General features: G+C 34.5%; 1 protein-coding gene across 8 annotated transcripts in view; it reads left to right on the forward strand.

Annotated features, from left to right (window-relative positions):
* BAZ2B (bromodomain adjacent to zinc finger domain 2B) overlaps nucleotides 1-24,258 on the forward strand; it is a 331,981-nt gene that overhangs the window by 222,317 nt on the left and 85,406 nt on the right. For 3 of the 8 annotated variants that reach the window (XM_030916307.1, XM_030916310.1, XM_030916309.1), the window contains exons 13-20: nucleotides 6,798-7,008; nucleotides 14,217-14,309; nucleotides 14,425-14,486; nucleotides 18,386-18,451; nucleotides 20,489-20,554; nucleotides 21,975-22,019; nucleotides 22,263-22,289; nucleotides 23,538-23,603. In XM_030916307.1, the coding sequence (XP_030772167.1) occupies nucleotides 6,798-7,008; nucleotides 14,217-14,309; nucleotides 14,425-14,486; nucleotides 18,386-18,451; nucleotides 20,489-20,554; nucleotides 21,975-22,019; nucleotides 22,263-22,289; nucleotides 23,538-23,603 (636 nt within the window). Of the gene's footprint in view, nucleotides 1-6,797; nucleotides 7,009-14,216; nucleotides 14,310-14,424; nucleotides 14,487-18,385; nucleotides 18,452-20,488; nucleotides 20,555-21,974; nucleotides 22,020-22,262; nucleotides 22,296-23,537; nucleotides 23,604-24,258 lie in introns of all 8 variants that reach the window. The other 5 variants (XM_010379128.2, XM_030916311.1, XM_030916308.1 and 2 more) reach the window with 2 other exon arrangements.

Raw genomic sequence — 24,258 nt, forward strand, 5'->3', positions numbered from 1 at the left:
CTAAGAATGATGGTTTCCAGCTGCATCCATGTCCCTACAAAGGATGCAAACTCATCCTTTTTTATGGCTGCATAGTATTCCATGGTGTATATGTGCCACATTTTCTTAATCCAGTCTGTCACAGATGGACATTTGGGTTGATTCCAAGTCTTTGCTATTGTGAATAGTGCTGCAATAAACATACGTGTGCATGTGTCTTTGTAGTAGAATAATTTATAATCCTTTGGATATATACCCAGTAGTGGGATGGCTGGGTCATATGGTACATCTAGTTCTAGATCCTTGAGGAATCGCCATACTGTTTTCCATAATGGTTGAACTAGTTTACAATCCCACCAACAGTGTAAAAGTGTTCCTATTTCTCCACATCCTCTCCAACAACTGTTGTTTCCTGATTTTTTAATGATTGCCATTCTAACTGGTGTGAGATGGTATTTCATTGTGGTTTTGATTTGCATTTCTCTGATGGCGAGTGATGATGAGCATTTTTTCATGTGTCTGTTGGCTGTATGAATGTCTTCCTTTGAGAAATGTCTGTTCATATCCTTTGCCCACTTTTTGATGGGGTTGTTTGTTTTTTTCTTGTATATTTGTTTGAGTTCTTTGTAGATTCTGGATATTAGCCCTTTGTCAGATGAGTAGATTGCAAAAATTGTCTCCCATTCTGTAGGTTGCCTGTTCACTCTGATGGTAGTTCCTTTTGCTGTGCAGAAGCTCCTTAGTTTAATGAGATCCCATTTGTCAATTTTGGTTTTTGCTGCCGTTGCTTTTGGTGTTTTAGACATGAAGTCCTTGCCCATGCCTATGTCCTGAATGGTACTACCTAGATTTTCTTCTAGGGTTTTTATGGTATTAGGTCTAACATTTAAGTCTCTAATCCATCTTGAATTAATCTTCGTATAAGGAGTAAGGAAAGGATCCAGTTTCAGCTTTCTACTTATGGCTAGCAAATTTTCCCAGCACCATTTATTAAATAGGGAATCCTTTCCCCATTTCTTGTTTCTCTCAGGTTTGTCAAAGATCAGATGGCTGTAGATGTGTGGTATTATTTCTGAGGACTCTGTTCTGTTCCATTGGTCTATATCTCTGTTTTGGTACCAGTACCATGCTGTTTTGGTTACTGTAGCCTTGTAGTATAGTTTGAAGTCAGGTAGCGTGACGCCTCCAGCTTTGTCCTTTTGACTTAGGATTGTCTTGGCAATGCGGGCTCTTCTTTGGTTCCATATGAACTTTAAAGCCGTTTTTTCCAATTCTGTGAAGAAACTCATTGGTAGCTTGATGGGGATGGCATTGAATCTTTAAATAACCTTGGGCAGTATGGCCATTTTCACGATATTGATTCTTCCTATCCATGAGCATGGTATGTTCTTCCATTTGTTTGTGTCCTCTTTGATTTCACTGAGCAGTGGTTTGTAGTTCTCCTTGAAGAGGTCCTGGACATCCCTTGTAAGCTGGATTCCTAGGTATTTTATTCTCTTTGAAGCAATTGTGAATGGAAGTTCATTCATGATTTGGCTCTCTGTTTGTCTGTTACTGGTGTATAAGAATGCTTGTGATTTTTGCACATTAATTTTGTATCCTGAGACTTTGCTGAAGTTGCTTATCAGCTTAAGGAGATTTTGGGCTGAGACAATGGGGTTTTCTAAATATACAGTCATGTCATCTGCAAACAGGGACAATTTGACTTCTTCTTTTCCTAACTGAATACCCTTGATTTCTTTCTCTTGCCTGATTGCCCTAGCCGGAACTTCCAACACTATGTTGAATAGGAGTGGTGAGAGAGGGCATCCCTGTCTTGTGCCAGTTTTCAAAGGGAATTTTTCCAGTTTTTGCCCATTCAGTATGATATTAGCTGTGGGTTTGTCATAAATAGCTCTTATTATTTTGAGGTACGTTCCATCAATACCGAATCTATTGAGCGTTTTTAGCGTGAAGGGCTGTTGAATTTTGTCAAAAGCCTTTTCTGCATCTATTGAGATAATCATGTGGTTCTTGACTTTGGTTCTGTTTATATGCTGGATTACGTTTATTGATTTGTGAATGTTGAACCAGCCTTGCATCCCAGGGATGAAGCCCACTTGATCATGGTGGATAAGCTTTTTGATGTGCTGCTGAATCCGGTTTGCCAGTATTTTATTGAGGATTTTTGCATCGATGTTCATCAGGGATATTGGTCTAAAATTCTCTTTTTTTGTAGATCATCTTTTCTTATCCATGTTTTAAAAATCTTAACAAGTTATTTTCAGGAAATATATGCTATCTTAAGTCTTAGAAATCAAGACAAAAATTCTTTTGATTAATATTAATTAAATTCTTATAATTAAATTGATATATAAACATTAAATTCTTCTGATAAATAAAAAGCCAGTGGCATGTGAATCAAATGATATAAATTGTATTTGCTTTTCCTGAGGAAAAATTTATTGAGAAAAATACTCTTTGTTCTCACCCACAATTATTTTGGCTCTTCAATGAATTAAAGCTGTAGTATAAGTTTCAGATTTTCCTAATGATTGTTTTCTCATTTTCTAAAATCTAGGATCAGAAGACATTATAAGTAATCCAGTATATGCAATCCCTTTAGAAAGTATTTACTTTTTAAATGCTAAGGGCAAAAATGTTAATGATATGGTCACTATATTTGGCTCCTAAGTTTTAGGCACCAACATATTTTGTTCCTCTTTTGACACAGGTGTATTTTCCTAGCTGAATAAAAACATAACTATGTAAAAATTATATCTGGATAAGAAAAATTGACAAAACTCTTAAAATTTTGGCCAAAAATTGATTTTATTACTAATAAGATACTTTAAAAACCAAATGCAGATTTGTTTACAGACTTTTATTAGTCACTCTTCTCTTCCAAGTATCATGAATGTCACCTTTATATTTTTCAATTTATATGATACATGCTGCCTTGATGCTTAAGAATATAATAAAAAAATGAAAAGCTAAACTAATCAAAAGCTTCCCATGCTGGTGAACATAACCTAACATAAAACTATTCTGATGTCTTCCTTTTTAGTGGCTTATGGCCTAAAAATACACTTTGTATATCTATTGTTCCTGCTGACTTCATTTGGAATCTCAGCAAAAGATTTTCATTTTCCTCAAAATTAATTTTTAAAATTATTTTAACATAAGAGTTACTGAAAGGAGTTAGTATAGATGTTATTTTTAGCATATATATGTATGAACATATGCATTAATTTTTTTTCTGACAGTCTTTCCTTGACATAATCTTGGCTGTGCTTTCATAGCTAAATGTTATGATCTGTCACTTATCAAGTGTAAGAACATCTTTATAACATCAAGTACTCAGAGTGGTCAAGAGCACAGGTTTTAGAGTGAGACAGTCATGGGTTTGAATCACAGTCTGTTCTTTGCTGTCTATTCAACCTTGCTCAGCCTAAAACCCACCATATGAGGTAGAAATGTTATGAAGACTAAAGTGTATAGTCTATTCAAAGTATCTGGAACAAAACACAATACTTGGAATGTGCGATGTAGCTATTATCCATAATCATGTACAATTTAGTACCCATTAACTGCAATATTCATAGACTCCTTGCCCCAGGTTAGGCAAATCATGTTTAACCTAAAACTCAAGAACTTTGGGTCATTTTTGGTTACACAGTTTCTTCTAGTGTCTCAAGCAAAATTTCTATTTCAAGGATATTTTTAGAGAAAAACACATTTAAAAAATTTCCTTAACCTTCATACTGAAGGAATTAACTCTTAAAAAGAAATAGTAAGACAGTTATTTTTAAAATATGTCTCCTATATCGGAACATATTTTTTTGGACTATAAGGTAATATAACATAGTGTATTTATTTTGATTGACACATGCAGGATACATGTATTTATGTGCTAAGCAGTATTATTATTATTTTGTTTATTTTGAGACAGTGTCTTGTTCTTTCACCCAGGTTAGAGTGCAGTGGCATGATCTCAGCTCACTGCAACTTCCACCTCCTGGGTTCAAGCGATTCTTCTGCCTCAGCCTCCCAAGTAGCTGGGACTACAGACGCATGCCACCATGCCCAGCTGATTTTCATGTTTTTAGTAGAGATGGGATTTCACTGTATTGGCCAGGCTGATCTCGAACTCCTGACCTTGTGATCCGCCTGTCTTGGCCTCCCAAAGTGCTGGTATTATAGGCGTGAGCCACTGCGCCCGGCCACAAAATTATTCTTACAGTACACTAGCATTGTGTTGGTGTGTGCCTCCACTAGGAGGCTTATAATGGGAAATCTCAAATATATACAGAAATAGATGGACTGATAATATATACCTTGCACCCATCATAAGCTTTAGGAATTATCATTTTGACCAATATTGTTTTACATATATCCTCATCTACTTCTCCCTTCCAAAATTTGTTGGAGGAATGTTTCCATTTGTGTCTCCAAAAGATAAGGACTCGTGACCACAGTACCATTATTATACTTTTAATATATAATTTCTTTTTAATTTTTTCATTTTTGTGAGTACATAATAGGTATATATATTTATGGGGTACGCGAGTGTTTTGTGTTTTTTTTTTTGTTTTTTTGAGATGGAGTCTCGCTCTGTTGCCCAGGCTGGAGTATAGTGTGCCATCTCAGCTCACTGCAACCTCTACCTCCCAGGTTCAAGCCATTCTCCTGTGTCACTCTCCCAAGTAGCTAGTACTACAGGCACCCACCACCATGCCCAGCTAATTTTTGTATTTTTAGTAGAGACGGGGTTTCACCATGTTGGCCAGGCTGGTCTCAAACTCCTGACCTCAGGAGTTCCACCCACCTTAGCCTCCCAAAATGCTGGGATTACAGGTGTGAGCCACCGTGCCCAGCCACATGAGATATTTTGATACAGGCATACAATGCAAAATAATAACATCAAAGTAAATGGGGTATTCATCACCTCAAGCATTTATCCTTTCTTTGTGTTACAAATAATCCAGTTATACTCTTAGTTTTTTTAAATGTATGATAAATTATTGTTGATTGTAGTCACCATGTTGTGCTATGAAATACTAGATCTTATTTATTTTACCCACCTATTTTTTATAACCATTAATCATCTCCACTCCCTTTCCCCTCTCCTCTCACTATCCTTCCCAGCCTCTGGCAACTATCATTCTGCTTTCTATCTCTGTTGAGTTCTATTGTTTTAATTTTTAGCTCCCACAAATAAATGAGAACATGCAAAACTTATCTTTCTGGGCCTGGCTTGTTTCACTTAACGTGATATTCTCTAGTTCCATCCATGATGTTGTTGCAAATGAAAGGATCTCATTTTTCTTTACGGCTGAATAGTGTGGTGTATATTGTGTGGTGTATATTTACCACATTTTCTTTATCCATCTGACACATGGGTTGCTTCCAAATCCTGGCTATTGTGAACAGTGCTGCAGTAAACATGGGAGTGCAGATACCTCTTCAATGTATTTGTTTACTTTCTTTTAGATATATACCTAGCAGTGGAATTGCTGAATTATATGGTAGCTCTATTTTTAGTTTTTTGAGGGACCTCTGAACTGTTCTCCATAGTGGTTGTATTTATTTACATTGATATGTTCTTGATATCATCAACTCTCAGTCATTGCTCAGATTTTCAGTTGTCTCTTTATTATTCAAATTTTCTTAACAGTTTGTCTGTCTGTTTATTTATTTAGAGATGAAGTCTCACTCTTGTTCCCCAGGCGGGAGTGCAATGGTGTGATCTCGGCTTACTGCAACCTCCGCCTCCTGGGTTCAAACCATTCTCCTGCCTCATCCTCCTGAGTAGCTGGGATTACAGGTGCCTGTCACCATGGCCAGCTAATTTTTGTATTTTTAGTAGAGACGGGGTTTCACCATGTTGGCCAAGCTGGTCTCGAACTCCTGACCTCAGGTGATCTGCCCGCCTCGGCCTCCCAAAGTGCTGGGATTACAGGTGTGAGCCACCACGCCAGGCCAGTTTGTCTATTTAAATAAGTATCCAAGTAAGGTCCACAAATTGGGCTTGTTTGATACATATTTTAAGGTTCATTTAAACTTCCTACAGTTTTCTTCTTGCAGTATATTTGTTGAAGAAACTAGGTCGTTTATAGAATTTCCCACAGAATGGATTTTGCCATGTAGTTTAACTTATACTTCTGTGTCTCTTTTAAAGTTATTGTAATTAAATCAAGAGACTTGATCAAATCCAGGTTTGATTTTTGTGTGTGTGTGAGGGGCAGTACTACTTTGTAGGTAGGTGGTTGTGTGAACCTCCATTAGGAGGCTAATATCTGTCTGGTTGTGTCTCTTTTTGATGATAGGCAACCATTCAAGTTCAATTCTTCGATTCACTAATTTATTAGGTATTGCAGAATCCTGATATTCTAACTCTTTCTGTCTTAATTTGTTAGCTGTAATATTTATAAAGAGAAACTTTCATGTATTATTTTGGCCTAGCTGATAACCCATAAGAGCAGTCTATAGTGGCATCAATCCACAAATAGTATTTTTAAATATCTGCTAACTGGATGGTCATTATAGTTCAGAAATTGTGATTAAGATTTATAACTATATGTTTATAGATACAGATACAAATCTCTCTATATATTTAAAATAAAGCTTAAGTCATTAAAGTAAGAATATTAAAGCTATACCAAAGACCATGAATAATTATACATCTAAGTTTAATTTAAAAATGAAATTCCTAAAGTTTATACCAATGTTATAAATTCCAAAATATATGCAATTTTTAGCTAGAATTTTCTGACATATTGGTCTCTTGTGTTTATTTTGTTTGTAATATATTATTTCTATAAAATGTTAATTAAAAGGGAATGCAGTGGTGTCTTTTGAAAGAAGAGGATGTCATTCCTCGTATCAGGGCAATGGAAGGCCGTAGAGGAAGACCACCAAATCCAGACAGACAGCGAGCAAGAGAGGAATCCAGGATGAGACGTCGGAAGGGTCGACCTCCAAATGTTGGCAATGCTGAATTCCTAGATAACACAGATGCAAAGCTGCTAAGAAAACTGCAAGCTCAAGGTAAGAAACATAATGTGTCTGACACTAATAATCATACTAAAAAGTATACTAAAAGTATTTCTAATATTTTTGACTTAGGATTGACACTGCTCCAATTTTTAAAAAGTAAATATTTGTGTTAGAATAAAATGAAAAAATAAGGAGTCCCACTGGTAACTGGAGTTCTTTGATTAGGTAATCTTTCCAAAACCATTATTCATAAACACATCCTATCCTGTCTATTTAGAATGACAAAGGTGGGTGTTAAGCTTTTAAGGCTTGCACAGAAAGGGAATCAATCAGCACTTGGCACATGCCTTAAGGTCGTGCCAACCTTCTGGAAATTCTCATTTTAACAGCTCCCGATTCCTTGAGGTGGTACATGGGAATAACTCCAAAATATGTGGATCTGTGGAGTAAATTTTCAGTCAGAGAACTCCAATTACTGGTAAGTAACCCCAGTCTTTTAGTTCGGGTTCTCCTGTAAGTCCAGATGTAGTATATATATTTTCAGAATACCAAATTAATACATTTAAATCAAAAAGTACTTTAAGATAACCAGAAAGTATCATTTGTCAAGTTCAAAATGCTCATAATAACCTAAACTGTATTAATGATTTGACATTATACATAAGTTCTCAACATGAAAGTCCCATGCTATGTATGACAAAGAGAAGGCTGAGTAAAATAGAACAGTTTGGCTTTGCAGTTCGCGTTACTAGTTACAAATGTGAAGCCGCTTAAGGCTGTCTGAATATATCAACATATGTGTAGATATCTTGTATTTGCAAGGCATATATGTAAAGATATGTAACGATGTAAAATAAAGGTTTAATAATGAAACTGACTTAAAAATCTAACAGAATTTTACTTCTCATGGGTTTTTATTATCCCTATAAGCAAAATGTCGAGGAAATGTATAAAAGACTTGTTTCTATGTATTGTAAACACCATCATAATATTGACTTCTCTGTTGCTGCTTTGTTTTTTGTTATAAAACAAATATCCATGACAAAATTCATACTATAGAATGCTTTAAAGACACATGTAATCTTAGTGCTTTGGGAGGCCAATGTGGGAGGATTGTTTGAGGCCAGGAATTTAAGACCAGCCTGGGCAACAAAGCAAGACCCCATCTCTACAAATAAAATTTAAAAATTAGCCAGCTTTGGTGGCACGCACCTATAATCCTAGCTATTGTGGAGGCTGATGTGGGAGGATCCTCTGAACCCAGGACTTCAAGGTTACAGTGAGCTATGATCATGCCACTGCACTCCAGCCTGGGTGACAGAGTGAGATCCTGTGTCTAAAAATAAATAAATAAAATAAAAGACACTGTCATTCTTATCAGTGGAATAATTAATCTTTCCAGAAATATGTATACACATACATACACATGCGACCATTCACATATACATGTACATCCTTTTTGATTTTTAAAATAAATGGACTTGAATCAGTCTCTTTTTGATGACTGTTTAAGCTATTTCCAGATCTTTGCTATCATACAATTGTAATAAATATATATTACACTTTTCTAAGCATATATTATACAAATCTAAACATATTATACAAATCATTTTCAAGTTTTTGTGGATAGCAGGCAGATGTTGTCTCCAGTTTATACTTTGACTAATAGCTTAACTGCCTAGCATATAACTTAATATCATGTAAGTTTTTTTGTCTTAGTGTATATATTAGTCTATTCTCACACTGCTATGAAGTTACTACCTGAGACTGGGTAATTTATAAAGGAAAGAGGTTTAATTGACTCACAGTTTCGCATGGCTGGGAGACCTCAGGGAACTTACAATCATAATGGAAGGGGAAGCAGCCACCTTCTTCACAAGGCACCCAGAAGAGAGAGAGAGCAAGGGAATCTGCCACTTAGAAAACTCAGATCTCATGAGAACTCACTTACTATCATGAGAACAGCACTGGGGGAACCCCCGCAATGATCCAATCCCCACCCACCAGGTCCCTCCTTTGACACATGGGGATTACAGTTTGAGATGAGATTCAGGTGTGAACACAGAGCCAAACCGTATCAGTATGGTAGTCAGATTTTTTTTATTTGATTTGATTTCTTATAAGACTTTCATCCCAAAGAGTTACTGGTGAAGGTTAAAAAGAAAAAGTCAATAAATTAACAGGCATGGATGGGTTTTAAAAATTGATATTGTCAGTAAGCTATTGACTCTTCTGAATAATGTTTAATGCTGGGGAATGTGAACATTGTTTGCATAAAATAAAGTTTGAAATTAACTGATAATCAAAACATGGGCTCTTCATGGATATCTGGTGTATCTAAGTATCATTATAAGTTAGAATCTAAAATAGCAAATTTAAATTTGGAAAATTAACTATATTTTTGTTGTAACAAAGTAAAAGTTAATTATTCAACTTTTACCAAATGTATATTCTCCTTCCAGATTTCAGATTGATTTGTATTCAATCACATAGTTTATCCTTGTTATAATATATTGGGTTGCATTTTGCAAGTTCTGTTACCTTTGACCTTATTGTATATTACATGTGCTCTTTTTCAACATGTATGTAAAGATTATTTAACAGTGAGTAAATAATCATTATTAATATATACAAGTATATGGAGTATTGTTTGCATTTTTTCTTGGGAAGAAAAGAAAGTAAAAATGAAGCACTTTATCACCTCTTTCATTTCTAAAAGCCTTCTACGGTAACACTTTGGGGGTTATCTGTGAGGATTCTAGAAGAAGTTTTTGTTATATATTATTATCCTTTTCTGACCAACTAGACTGAGAAACCGGACTTAATTTGAAGAAGGGTTCAGAATAGTGAGATAAATGTGAGTTTCGAATGTACATCCAAACATTGTGAAATGAGAACTCTAATTTCTCAGTGTATAGGTAAAAATCTGACAAAGTTTGAATATGATAAAGACTTCCATTCTATATAAATAAACCTACTTGTTGATTGACTGATACTATTAATATCTCAAATTTTCCAAAATAACCGGTACACCTATTCATTTCATATGTGATTGAAACTGAGATGCCTGTAAGTAATCTATACCATGCACCATTATTTTAAGATGTACACTAAGAAAGAAAAGAGCTGCCAGTTGTCAGTTACATTCTGACCTTAGGGATGTCAAGACGTTTAAAAAAGCATCTTAGAATCAAAGAAATGAGTTATATCCAAAATATCCCTAATTCTATGTGAAAATAAACTTCATCTTTGAAATTAAAGTGGACAATTTCGTAAGCCACAAAAGATACTTTTCAAATTAATATTTCAAAAGGTAATTAACAATAATACCAATAATAATAAAGGTAATTACCAACCAAAAAACCAAATGAGAAGATACTGGAAGTAGTTTATTTCTACAGCTTGGACAAACTTTTCAAGGTATCTAACTCATTCTCTTTCCTCTGTATTCTCTTTTTTTATTTCTTTTTTTTTTTTTTTTTAATTTTGAGGTGGAGTTTCACTCTTGTCGCCCAGGCTGAAGTGCAATGGTGCGATCTTGGCTCACTGCAACCTCTGCCTCCCGCATTCAGCGATTCTCCTGCCTCAGCCTCCTGAGTAGCTGAGATTACAGGCACCCACCACAACGCCCGGCTAATTTTTGGTATTTTTAGTAGAGATGGGTTTTCATCATGTTGGCCAGGGTGGCCTCAACCTCCTGACCTCAGGTGATCCCCCACCTTGGCCTCCCAAAGTGCTGGGATTACAGGCGTGAGCTGCTGTGCCTGACCTTTTTCTTTTTCTCGTGTCATCTTCTTTTCCAACTGCCCATAATGTAAAATTTAAGCTATGTAAATTTTTAATGATTAATTAAAATTTTATATTTCTTGCTAAAGTAAAAAGATGTGAATTGAACTTTTAAATTTTTTTGGTTCAAATTACTGGCCAGACACAGTGGCTTATACCTGTGCAATGCTAACACTTTGGGAGGTCAAGGTGAGAGGATTGCTTGAAGCTGGGAGTTCAATACCAGCCTGGGCAATAAAGCAGGACCACAAAAAGAAATTTTTAAAAAATTATCTGGGCAAGGTGGTACACTCCTGTAGTCCTGGTTATTCAGGAGGCTGAGGGGAGAGGATCACTTGAGCCCAGGAGTTGGAGGCTACAGCAAGCTATGATCATGCCACTGCACCTGGGTTATAGAGTAAGACCTTGTCTCAAACAAATAAACAAAAATTATTGGGGACTTGTGTAGGGCTTGAAATTGACTGATACACTCATACACAAACATGGTTCTATATATATTATAGAATTTTCTTATTAAAAGTTAAACTTAGAGAATATCAGTTTAGCTTGGAGCAAAAGATCATACTTATGCCATATTTTCTAGGAAACATTTTTATCAGTACATCTTTACATCTCAAGACAGAGTCAGTCCTCTATTGTAGAATTCAAAACTTTCCATTCTTAATGTTAAAGAAATATTTATCTGGCATTATTATAGATGAGAATAATATTCTTCACCCATATTATTATCAGAGGTTGCTGACCCTGCAGGTCAGTTTATAAGTTTTTATGTCCCAGAGTATTTAGTGAACAGGAGATCCTTTTTGTGTGACCCAGAAATTTTTGATGATGCCTGTAACCTCCTAATTTTGAAAATGGTTGGGAGGGACATTGGAGATAAAACTTTATCATCTTCCATTTTATTTTTCAATAACACTTTTAGTTTGCTAGATGAAATTCGGCTTTTTTCATTCCTTCTCCTTTTTAAAAGTCTCAGTGATAGAAAATTGGCCATAGTGACCAACTTTACTTCAGCTATTATGAGGACATACAGTTACATTCTTAGCTAAAATCTTAAGGCATTTAAACTTTGCTTAAAGATTTTAAGAGATAGTAGCATATAGACTGTGGAGTCAGAAAGTCCTGAGGTTTCTTTGGGGGTTTTTTTGAGAGAGAGTCTCACTAGAGTGCAGTGGGCAATCTCAGCTCACTGCAACCTCTTTCTCCCGGGATCGAGCAGTTCTTCTGCTTCAGCCTCCCAACTAGCTGGGATGACAGGTGCTCACCACCACGCCTGGCTAATTTTTGTGTTTTAGTAGAGATGGGGGTTTCATATGTTGGCCAGGCTGGTCTCGAAGTCCTGACCTCAAGTGATCCACCTACCTCAGCCTCCCAAAGTGCTGGGATTACAGGCATGAGCCATCGTGCCCAGCCAGTCCTGGGTTTTTTTCTTGTCTATGCTATTTAACCTCTAGGAGCCTTAATTATTTTATGTGTAAGTGGGGCAATAATGTTGATCTTATAAAGTAGCTGTGAACATTAAACAAGGTGATGTAAATTTAACACAACAGGCCAGGCTCAGTGGCTCACGCCTGTAATCCCAGCACTTTGGGAGGCCGAGGCGGGTGAATCACGAGGTCAGGAGATCAAGACCATCTTGGCTAACACGGTGAAACCCTATCTCTACTAAAAATACAAACAATTAGCTGGGTGTGGTGGCGGGCACCTGTAGTCCCAGCTACTCGGGAGGCTGAGGCAGAAGAATGGCTTAAACCCAAGAGGCAGAGCTTGCAGTGAGCTGAGATTGTGCCACTGCACTCCAGCCTGGGCAACAGAGCAAGACTCTTTCAAAAAACAAAAGAAAGAAAGAAAAAGAAAAATTTAATGCAACAGTACCTGCAATTAATAAATGGTGGAAATTTTTAGAGCTCAAGTGATTCACATATTAGCAATTATATTCATTGTCAATGAACATAATTTAGGTTTTTTTGTTCAGTGGCTACAAAATTTATAACAATGTCTAATACAAAGTGATGCTTTCTAAAATGATTATATGATCAATATTATACACCACTTTTAGCGTTAGAAGTATTCAGACCAAGTTTACCAGCAGAAGAAAGCAAGGATATTGTATGGTTTCTTTGTCTGTTATACCTTTGCCACAATAATGCTCTGTAACAACCTCCAAACTTTAGTAGCATACAATACTTTCTTAATCACTTGTGCAGCTGGAAATTAGCTAAGCAGCTTTGCTTATCTTAGCTGGGCTTATTCACATTTGTGGGGTCAACTGACTCCCTGTGTCCCAATCTTCCAATAGCCTGGCCCCCAAATCGTATCTTCAGTCATGGGCAAAGCACAAGAACAAAAGCAGAAAGAATATAACTAAACTTTCAAGCTCTGTTTTCATCACAGCTGCTAACATCCTCTTAACCATGGAAAATCACATGGTTGGCTTCAGAATCAAGGGACAGGAAAATATATTCCACCTCTTGATGGGAATTGCTCCAAAGTCACATTACAAATGGCATGAATAAAAGGAGGAATGAAGAATTGGGGCCATTAATTTTGTTCATCTACCATAGTTTCATACATGTGTCCTTGAAGATTATAAGAACTAGGTTGTCTTTAAAAGTCATTGAAATTCTGCATTCTTTTTATTTAGGAGATTTAGTCCCTCTCCTTCATAAATGAAAATACCACTGGATTCAGGTGGTATTCAGAAAGTACTATTAACCATTATAGCTAATTGAAATACTAAGTTTGGGTGGGAGGGGACTTTATGTTTGTTTTAATTGGAAGTCTTTCTTTTTTGTATATGCTAAGACTGAAGCTACATTACAATTCTTAAAATACTAGCAGCTATTTTCCCACTAAGTGGGGTTTACTTGAAATGTGAAAAAAAAATGTACTTAAATAAGCCTCTCTGATAAAGATTAAAAGAAACCTCATTTTTGTGTAGTCCTAGATATGGGATCATATTTGATGAAATAATTTGATTATTTCCATTGGAATGAACACAACATTGTCTACCACACCACTCTCCTACTTGGTATCTGTCTGACTTTAGGCAATTTTCTTAAATATTATATCCTCGGCCGGGCACAGTGGCTCTCACCTGTAATCCCAGCCCTTTGGGAGGCCAAGGCGAGCAGATCACGACGTCAGGAGATGGAGACCATCCTAGTCAACATGGTGAAACCCCGTCTCTACTAAAAATACAAAAATCGGCTGGGTGTGGTGGCACGTGCCTATAATCCCAGCTACTTGGGAGGCTGAGGCAGGATAATCACTTGAACCCAGGAGGCAGAGATTGCAGTGAGCTGAGATCGCGCCACTGCACTCCAGCCTGACCACAGAGCGAGACTTCGTCTCAAAAAAAAAAAAAAAAAAAAATTATATCCTTTATAATGATACCATTTTCACACATTTACTGTTTTAGGTTGGTAGTTACACAAAGTTGTTAATATTCTTTGAAATTTTGTGTTTTTCAGAAATAGCCAGGCAAGCAGCACAAATAAAGCTTTTGAGAAAACTTCAAAAGCAGGAACAGGCTCGAGTTGCTAAAGAAGCCAAAAAACAACAAGGTGAGTGATTTAAATGATAACATAAACTCGAAGAGTCAGTACTGGGGAATTCACAAGAGGTTTCTTTTCTTCATTCCCTTTTTGATGATATCTATCCTTTGGCTTCTTGTTGTAGCAATAATGGCTGCTGAGGAGAAGCGAAAGCAAAAAGAACAGATAAAGATTATGAAACAGCAGGTATGTGTATGCATTGGAACTGACTTTTAAAATATGGGACTTATTTTGAGGATTTGTTAATAATGTACATTATTTTTGATTTCTTAAATAACTTTCACATTAATGTTTGTGTTTTATTTAGAAAATTCCTATCTTCTCTTAATTAAAATTTTACCTGTTTAATAAAGTATTCTACTTCCAAGTGTTTAAAGAAATGATTACCAAACAGTAAATTTGTGTAAGTACTTTAATATCCTGGTAGACTTTGTATAAGTTGATATCTTGAACAATTTTCAGAATTTTTAAATTAATATATCAGTCAATGAAGTATATTGCTCAAATGTTCAAATTTTAATAAAAGCCTGTTGTTCTTAAACATGTAAAATATTAGTAGAAAATTAAATTTAAGTTATACAAAATAAGATTTGCCTTCATTGCTTCTGAATGCTTTCAGGGTTACTTAAAAGTTGCCACTGCAAAAAAAAAAAAAAAAAGATGAGAGCATTATTTTAGCCAATCCAGAGTTCTCTGTCTTGTATCTACAATATTTCTCCCTGTGTGGTTTTCAAAACTAAGTTTAGGTAAGAGAAGTAATTTTTAAATTTTCATAGATAAAAATTAAGTGAGAAGGTATTCAGCTTCATTTAAGATGAGAATGTGTAAACTACTCTCCCATCTCCTCATATTCATGGTAACATTAAAGCAGAAAGGAAATGGGAGAAAGTACTATTCTTTTAAAAATGTTAAGAAGCAAGTAGTTATTTCTGAGAATGAAATGAAATCAATTATGTTACTATATAAATACCTGCTAAATAAGGGGCTTGGGTTGGATTTGATGTGATTATCTCTAAGGTTTCTTCCAGTATTAACTAAAGCAATATGACTAGAAAAGTTGCTATAGAGTTGGGATTTAGGATTTGAGTTTGTAGTCAGGCAGCCTACAGTTAAATATGGGCTCTGCTACTTAATAATTTTGTGACCTTAGATGAATGACTTAACTCTTAAGTCTTTATTTCTTCCATTGTAAAAGAAATTAACTGCAATATCTGAATAAATGAGATAATGAACATAAAGTGCCTACTGCAGTGACCGGCAATAAAACACATGCTCAACTTTTTAAAAATAAATATAAAACATCCAACTACACTAGTATACTCTTTTACCACCATAATTTAAAGTAGCAGTTGTAAACTTGAAATCCATCCTTAGTTTGTTAATTAATGACTGCTAGACATTGTAAGATTGACCTGAAATAGGCTAATGAATGCATTCGTTAAAATATATTTACTAAAGAGTATATATGAAAAAATAAGTTCATATTTCATTTTTAAGTGAAATACTGTTGTTTCTATTATACTTTTATTTAAAAATTTTTATAGCTTATTCTATTTCCTAATGGCTGGAGACTCATTAGATCCCATCAGTACTTTAAATTCAGCTTTATGATCTTAAAGTCTTACAGTAGCTACAACCTAAATCCACATGGTCTTTGCTACTCATTGAAAAAGCATTGAGCTCCAAAGTTTCCAGCAACATTAATGCAAATGAACTGGTCTTAATATTTATCAAGATATTTATCTGAGGCCAATCTCAGAATACCATCTCATTTATTTGATTCAATAAAGTGAATCGAAGTATAGAGTAATTCTACTCATACTATCTGTTATATAGGGTCTATTTTAAAGTCAGCATTTGATCTAGAATAAAATAGGAGTATGTGTTTTCATCCTTTGGATTGTTTTTTCCACCTAGTAGACCAAAAATATCACCAGACAGTCCTTAAGACAGTTTTCTGGAAAATTTCAGAAACATTATTACAAAGCAGGAGGCACACAGACATTGGGATCTGACCAGGACTCTGTGTTACTAAGTATTGGACTTCAGAAAAAATATTTACTTGCTGAGAACCTCGTTTTCTCTTATATAAAAAGAAGATAATTTAAGCTTCTGTGATTTTTTAATGATTGACAAGATATTAAATGTAAAGTGACCAGCTCAGTGGTTGAGTACCTGACATTGTAAAGTTAACCTGTATTATAGTAATTTACCATGTTTATCTTATCTACATGCTAATGATAACACTACCAAATATATATGGATATATGTAAAAGTCACTTGAATAGTTAAGATAAAGCTTTAGACTGTGTGTATCAGCCCCAAGATTCCCTGCCTATCTGTGCTTAAGAGAACAATGAATGACTTTTGCTGACTTGAAAACATAGCACCTTAAAATGTTATAATTGACAAGAGCAGAAAAGTTAGATCAAGAGTATACTTTTCTCAGATATCAAGTTCTAATTCAAATAAATACTGCAAATATGGATCAAATACAGTCTTTTCTAAGACTTGGAAATTACACAAAAGATACACTTTGGGGTTTTGGGTTTTATTTTTTGTTTTGTTTTTCTTTGTTTTGTTTTTTGTTTTTTTAGACAGAGTCTCTCTCTGTTGCCCAGGCTGGAATTTCAGTGGCACGATCTCTGCTCACTGCAGCCTCCGCCTCCAGGGTTCCAGCAGTTCTCCTGCCTCAGCCTGCCAGGTAGCTGGGATTATAGGCATGCACCACTACACCCGGCTAATTTTTTGCATTTTTAGTAGAGACAGGATTTCACCACCTAGCGCTGTTCATTTCTCGAACTCCTGACCTCAGGTGATCTGCCCACCTCGGCCTCTCAGAGTGCTAGGATTACAGGTGTGAGCCATAGTGCCCGGCCGACTTTGGGGTTTTTATTTTTGACAGCCTACAATTAATATTCAGTACCAAGATAGGATCACCAAAATCAAAGAATGTGATCAGTCTTGTGAAATCAGAACAGTAATCCCTAAAATTTCATCACCCTGCAGTAGACTCCTGCAGGGAATCAATAACATCAGTGTACATAAAACAATTAAAATGTGTATCAAAGTATAGCTTCAATAGGTACAACTAGCATCTGGAGATGGGAACAGGCATTGTGAAATACAGGTGTATAAAATGTGTTGGCCCTGGAAATTCTAGGATAAGTACAATTTTCAAGTAAGAAACTTTGAATTTTCTTTTTTAACTTGTATTTAGTCTCATCAATGCCAATTTGGGACTTCTGAATGGATTAAGGAACATGAAATTGCTAAGAATGTTTTATAGAATATGAGCTAATTAATATGAGATAATTTTTTAAATTAAAATGTAAATTTTTATCAGAATTTATATGATCACTAAGTTATAAAACATATCTAATAACCAGGTCATTAAATTTAGACAATGTGTACCCCAATTATGTCCTACAAATAATTTCCTGGAATGTTAAATTATAATTAATTAATTTTAAAATAATGTTACAGATTATTTCTGAAATGGGCTAATTGTGATAATTACAAGCAATGTTATATTGTCATGCTATTCAACATGTGAAATAAATTTTAGAATGGAAATTATTGTTAATAATGTTACAATTGTGTCACTGTATACTTTTTAAAGCATTTTGTTTAATCATGACAAATGAGAAAGGGCAAATACCTCTCACTATTTTATAGAAGAATAGTTATTTGCTCGAGACCATTCAATAAATGACTGTAATCCGGAACTGGCTGTATGTTTTCTGACTGCTGATACATGATTTTTCTACTATTAAGTCCTATATTTATTTCAAGTTAAGTATTATTTGTAATTGCAAATATTTATAAAGATCTTCAGGCTATATAGTTTAATCAGCTTGGTTAGCTGAGTTTCTGTTTATTTAGTATTTGCATTTTACAAATTATGAGAAACGTTATCAAATCATATTAATTTCAGACATGAAAATATATATGATTTTATACTAAATAATTAAATTTTTATGTCCAGCCTGTGGTAATTTTGTACTTATGTTTTTATTATTTGGTTCTACTCAAATACTCTTCACTCAGTTTATTATCTCAAGTTATCATAACTTTTCCTACAGGAAAAAATTAAGAGAATACAGCAAATCAGAATGGAAAAAGAACTTCGAGCTCAGCAAATTCTAGAGGTAGAATTCTTAAATGTAACATAAAGTAATATAGCCATATATTTTTAAGTCTGCAAAAATAAAGATTTTACCTGCATGTTTTCTCACGTTTGTCAGATATTCTCTTTGAACATTCTGCGTAGAATAAAACTTTATCTGAGCCTTATTTAGCAAGCTAATCTAATCCCAACAATAAAGATATACAAAATGAGACAAAAGAAACAGGAAAACTTCTGATCAGTCAATGGAGTTGTCATAAAGTTCATGCGCTAAAATGTTTTACTTTTATAAAAGTAAACAACAAAAGAAAAATCATTAGGGCTTATAGTCCGATATTTACTTTTAGTTTTGAAACAAATGTTTACAGAAGTAAACATTTCAAAAGTAAAAGTAAATTTTAAATGTACAAAGTTTTATCAGATTGTTTTTCTGATTTCTAGCATATCCCTCTTCCCTGCAAGGCTAATTAGAATAGAGATAGAGGGGACATCTGTTGGCAACAGCAAAAGTAATAGGCAAAAGATAGCAAGGAAAAAATACAGGAAAACTTCAGCTAGCATATATAGGAACTGAAAAGCCTAGCAACAGCCTGTAATCTTTTATTTGAATAGCAAGCAATTTTCAAAACCTTAATAGCCCAAAGGCATTACTCTTTGGAGCTGTGCAGTATGACTGATGTTCAAAATAATTGCCCTGAGTCATCAAGAATACGCCAAATTAGACACAGTACACAGTACACAGACATAGTGTACTGTGTCTAAGCAGGCATGTCTCAAAATTATTTCCATCTGAAATAGTGAAAATAAACTTTTCATGTTTAAAATTATTACAACTTCTCCACCATTCCAGAAACTGCTGCTTTTGTAGAACAGTTTATTCCCTGAGGGCTCCAGATAACTGAGGTTTTCTCTGTTACAGTTTTATTCCTTCTAGAAATACACACATATTTTCTTACCCATTTCAAATTAATTTTAAAAACCAGAAATTGGAAATATTATTTTAAACTAAACTGACAATAACTACTAGGTAGTTATGAAACTTCTACACAGTTCATGATTTTAAGATTATGAAGCTTATGTTTGATAAACAGCATGATCTTAATAGTCAGATTGTGACTCATGAAAGATAAGATTACAAGTTTTCTTTTTTTTTTTTTTTTTTTTTTTGAGACGGAGTCTCGCTCTGTCGCCCGGGCTGGAGTGCAGTGGCCGGATCTCAGCTCACTGCAAGCTCCGCCTCCCGGGTTTACGCCATTCTCCTGCCTCAGCCTCCCAAGTAGCTGGGACTACAGGCGCCCGCCACCTCGCCCGGCTAGTTTTTTGTATTTTTTAGTAGAGACGGGGTTTCACCGTGTTAGCCAGGATGGTCTCGATCTCCTGACCTCGTGATCCGCCCGTCTCGGCCTCCCAAAGTGCTGGGATTACAGGCTTGAGCCACCGCGCCCGGCCGACAAGTTTTCATTCTATTAAAAAAAAAACACTTGAACTTAACCACACTATACAGAGATGGGGAAAATCAGACCTAATATGCTTAACTTAATAGATACAATCCAATAATGAATTTCTTTATCTCAAATTTTTAAGTATTAAAAATAAATTTTAAATAAAGTTAACATGTTCATTCTCAAATATTACTAATTCTTGAAATAATTTTTATTTATCAATTAAAATCTGTTTTCTAAATGTTTTACAGTGATTGTGTTTTACTTTTAAAATCAGAAAAACAAGTGACAAAATCGTTTTTCTGTGATTAAATTTTAAGGTAAAAGAACATAAACACTCAATTATTTCAGACTTTTAACAGAGCTTGAAGAAGAAAAGCTGTCATATTCTTATGAATCTAAGAAATTTTTGTGTATTCTAATGCTAATCTATAAATTAAAAACACAATTATTACATTAAACATAATGTTAACTGGGGGGAAATCTGTAATTGTCTCCGTATATGTTACATATTGTTTCGTACTTTGTGAGACATGTAGCTTCATTTCAAGTCTGACATTATTTGCAAGTTGTAGTGGTGCTGTTGCATGACTTTGAGACCTGTTTTGCATGCACAGGCTAAAAAGAAAAAGAAGGAAGAAGCGGCAAATGCCAAATTATTGGAGGCCGAGAAACGAATAAAGGTTAGTTTAGATGAGAATCAGAGTTTTTATTTTTGAAAAATAAAAACTGTATGTTATACTGGCATCAATTATATGAAAAAATATGTCTTCAAAATGACTATCCGAAAATATGTTTAGCAGATACAGCGTGTGTATAATGTATGTTTTTATTTGTATGTATATTGTATGTGTATTTTTATTTTATTATGCAGGGTTTTTTGTAATGCTTTGAGCTCTTTAGGAGACATCAAATCAGAAATGCAAATTGTTGCTTAATACCTGTATGTAGTTTTGCTAAATAAGAATGACCCCCCCAAAAAAACTGTTTTGTGTGTTGTTTATGTTTATGTTTAGCCATAGACTAGATATGGTATAGGTATGTTTATTTTTGTGTCTCAATCTGATTCTCCCCTTCATAACTTTTTCTTTGTTAATATTCAGCAACTGTTTTATCTATTAAAAATGAAAAGCCTACAGAAACAAAAGCCAAACCTCATCAACTGTTATTTACCAATAACAAAATTAGCTGTTTTTAATTATTTTAACTTCAAGTATTTGGGGTTGTTTTGTTCTGATTTCCTGGCATAGAGTATAAGAGAGGTGTCCCCTTCCTCCCCTCCCCCACCCTGCCATCCACCAGTAACTGAATACTGAAAGGGGGTAGCTGGGTGAACCTACTGGTACTGGAAAGAGCCACCACAGTTATACTTTGTAAAGCCAGGAACTGTTTATCTTTTCTACATAGACTCTCTTACTTAATTTTTTAAATTTCTACCTTTTCATGTTTGCTGTTAATATTAATTTCACCGTATTTTACCTTTATAAAAATAATGAGATTGGTGACATTCCTTGAATGCTTTGCCTTACGCCCCATCCCCTTGGAATGGTGCCCTGAATCATAGGTGGACATGAAAATTTCACACTGATTGCCTAGTTTTTATCACTTTAATTCATATGTAGTGTATAGAAATGAAAAACATGATGTTAATTATAGAGTATATTTGAGAGTTCATATTCAGAATGGAGAGAGTTCTAATTGGCTAGATTTGAGGGTTGCACCATAATGTATCACACTGATTAAAAAATACATGTGTGGGTTATATCTGATAGACTCTGACCATCTAGCTAGTTAGTTCAATGAATGTGCCATTGAAATGTGCAGTTAGATCAGTCATTCATTAAATTTTAAGTAAAAATGACTGCTGAAGAAAGATCCTTGCTACCATATTTGTTATATTATACACTTTATATGTAAGTATATGTTAGGTAGAAGCATACAAAATCAAATTGACATTTTATAAGTAAAAAATAATTGAATATTGGCCATTTCATATGGTTCAACCTAATGGAAGACTATAGAATCTCAGAAAAGGAACTTTTAATTTTAGCATGTTCTAAATCTTCTCTAAAAATCATGTATTAAAAGTTTCTTATTTTTAAGGAAAAAGAAATGAGAAGACAACAAGCTGTTCTTCTGAAACATCAGGTCTGTAATGTATAGTTATACAACTGTTGAATGTACATTTTATAATATTGCTTAAACCTATTTGGGGGAAAATCTTCAAAATATTTTCTTTAAAATTTCTGTTATAATTTCTGCTTAAGTTTTTCCTTCAACCTACAGTTTATTGCCTTGCTTTGGTATTGGTGTCTTTTTGGGGGGTTAAAAAATTGGTTTTATGACTCTGTGATTTCTGTTTCATAATGTTGTGCCAACTCTTTCTACCAGGAGTTGGAGAGGCATAGACTAGATATGGTATGGGTATGTTTATTTTTGTACATCTAACACCGCATTGTGATTTGGTTGTGATATGGTTGTCATAGCAATGCATAAAGTGTAGCACTGGCTGCTGTCATATTACATACTGCTGCATGGCTTACAGCACAGTGCATTGCATACATCTGCTTGTCTGTCTATAAAGAAGTATGATGCATCTCCAAGATTTTACACTGAATTGTATAAGCCTTAAATAAGGCTGCTGTCTAAAAATTTACATTACTGATGTCACAAAGAAAGTTGGATCACTATACAATTAGGTATAATTATGACCCGTATTCTCCCATCATTCTAGATGCAAAACTGCCATTGAATACAGTGGGAATTTTGAGTTTGCTTGATGAGAGAATATGAAATATATTCTGGTTTCATAGACAAATTTTAGAAATAATTTTGGAAATATCCCTTTGGAGAAACCAAATATACTTAAACAAAAAAAAATCGATTAGATATTATAAATATGTGATTTTTTTATTTTAAAAGTAAAGTGAGATTATCAAATTAAACCAGTGCTTACCTTATTTTCATACTGTGCCTTTAAGATTGCACCTGTTAGCCCGTGGTGCAGCTTTTGTGGCTTTAAATAGTGTATCAGGTGGCAGACATCAGTAAATAGGAATAGCCCATTTCACTGGTGTCGTATGTGAAACAAGACTAGTTTAACTAAATTGGTATAAAAGCCTTATAAAACCTCTAATTTGTTGGTGGCTTATTGGATTTACAAAATGATTTTGTACTTGAAATAAAATAACCAACTCTAAAATCATGAAGTTAAAGTGACTATAAATCAATTTCTTCCTGATCTAAAATTTTAAGAACAACACAACCTTTGGTTTAATTGGCCATAGTATTTGTGGTTTTTCTAATAGCAGATGTAAGGTAACTGACCTGTTCCAGCCAACCATTATGCTTTTTGTTCTGCCAGCTTTTGAAGGAGCATCACAACTGACCATAAGTAAATCTTGTATGCTTCTGTTTACACTGTCTCCATGTTCATTGCTTTACCTTTTTGCTTTTGATTGTTCTTGTATTTGCTTTCTAAACCTGAACTAAAACATGCACAGATTGGCCATTCTTGTCTTATATTTAGTATTTACTGTGACTTGTCTATAAATGCTAAACATGCTATACTGAGTTTTTGTTTTGTTTTTGTTTTTGTTTTTCCATTGGAAAATCAAACTGTTAATTGTGGTTGAGTTATTTTCCACATTTTGTCTGGCCTAATAGGAACGAGAGCGAAGGCGACAACACATGATGCTTATGAAAGCTATGGAGGCTCGTAAAAAAGCAGAAGTAAGTGTATCTTTCTAGAAAAAATATTACCTTATAAAGTACCACTTTTCCTAAGGCATTGGCTCCTCTAAATATAAATTTTTCAGAATATAGTTTTGTTGTGATTTACTGGCTTTCATATGCAAACCAGAAATTTACAGATAGCAACTGAGTGTTAGAACATAAAAGAATGTAGGAAGAGTTCCAATGTATGTGTTAGTTTTCCTGGCTAAGATTTTAATTGTCTTTTTTTAGTGTAGTAAATGACATTGGTTTAGATAAAGGTAGCTATTTATTACACCAGAGTTTCACAAAACTAGCATTACAGCATGCCTAGACAAGTCCTGTATGTCGTAATTCAAACACAAATCATTCCGACCATGGATTCCTGCCCTAAGAATTATTCTTTAGCATTCTCTATGTAAAATTAGGCCTAAGTACTTTTCTTAAAATAACTTTTAACAGATAATTCAGAATAAGAAAATTATTGCAGTACATCAGAATGAGCTTATTTGGAGTTTAATGGAAATCACTTAAAGGTTAAAATAGATATATGTTACAAAGGAATAACATTCTGTATTAAAATAGTTGAATAGAGTCATTATAACTGGGGTTTTGCAGGTTGAAAGACACAGATTCCCCTGCTGGTTCTGCCACCAATTTGCTTTACATTTTC

Source organism: Rhinopithecus roxellana, chromosome 14, assembly GCF_007565055.1.
Source record: "Rhinopithecus roxellana isolate Shanxi Qingling chromosome 14, ASM756505v1, whole genome shotgun sequence".
Taxonomy (NCBI): Eukaryota; Metazoa; Chordata; class Mammalia; order Primates; family Cercopithecidae; genus Rhinopithecus; species Rhinopithecus roxellana.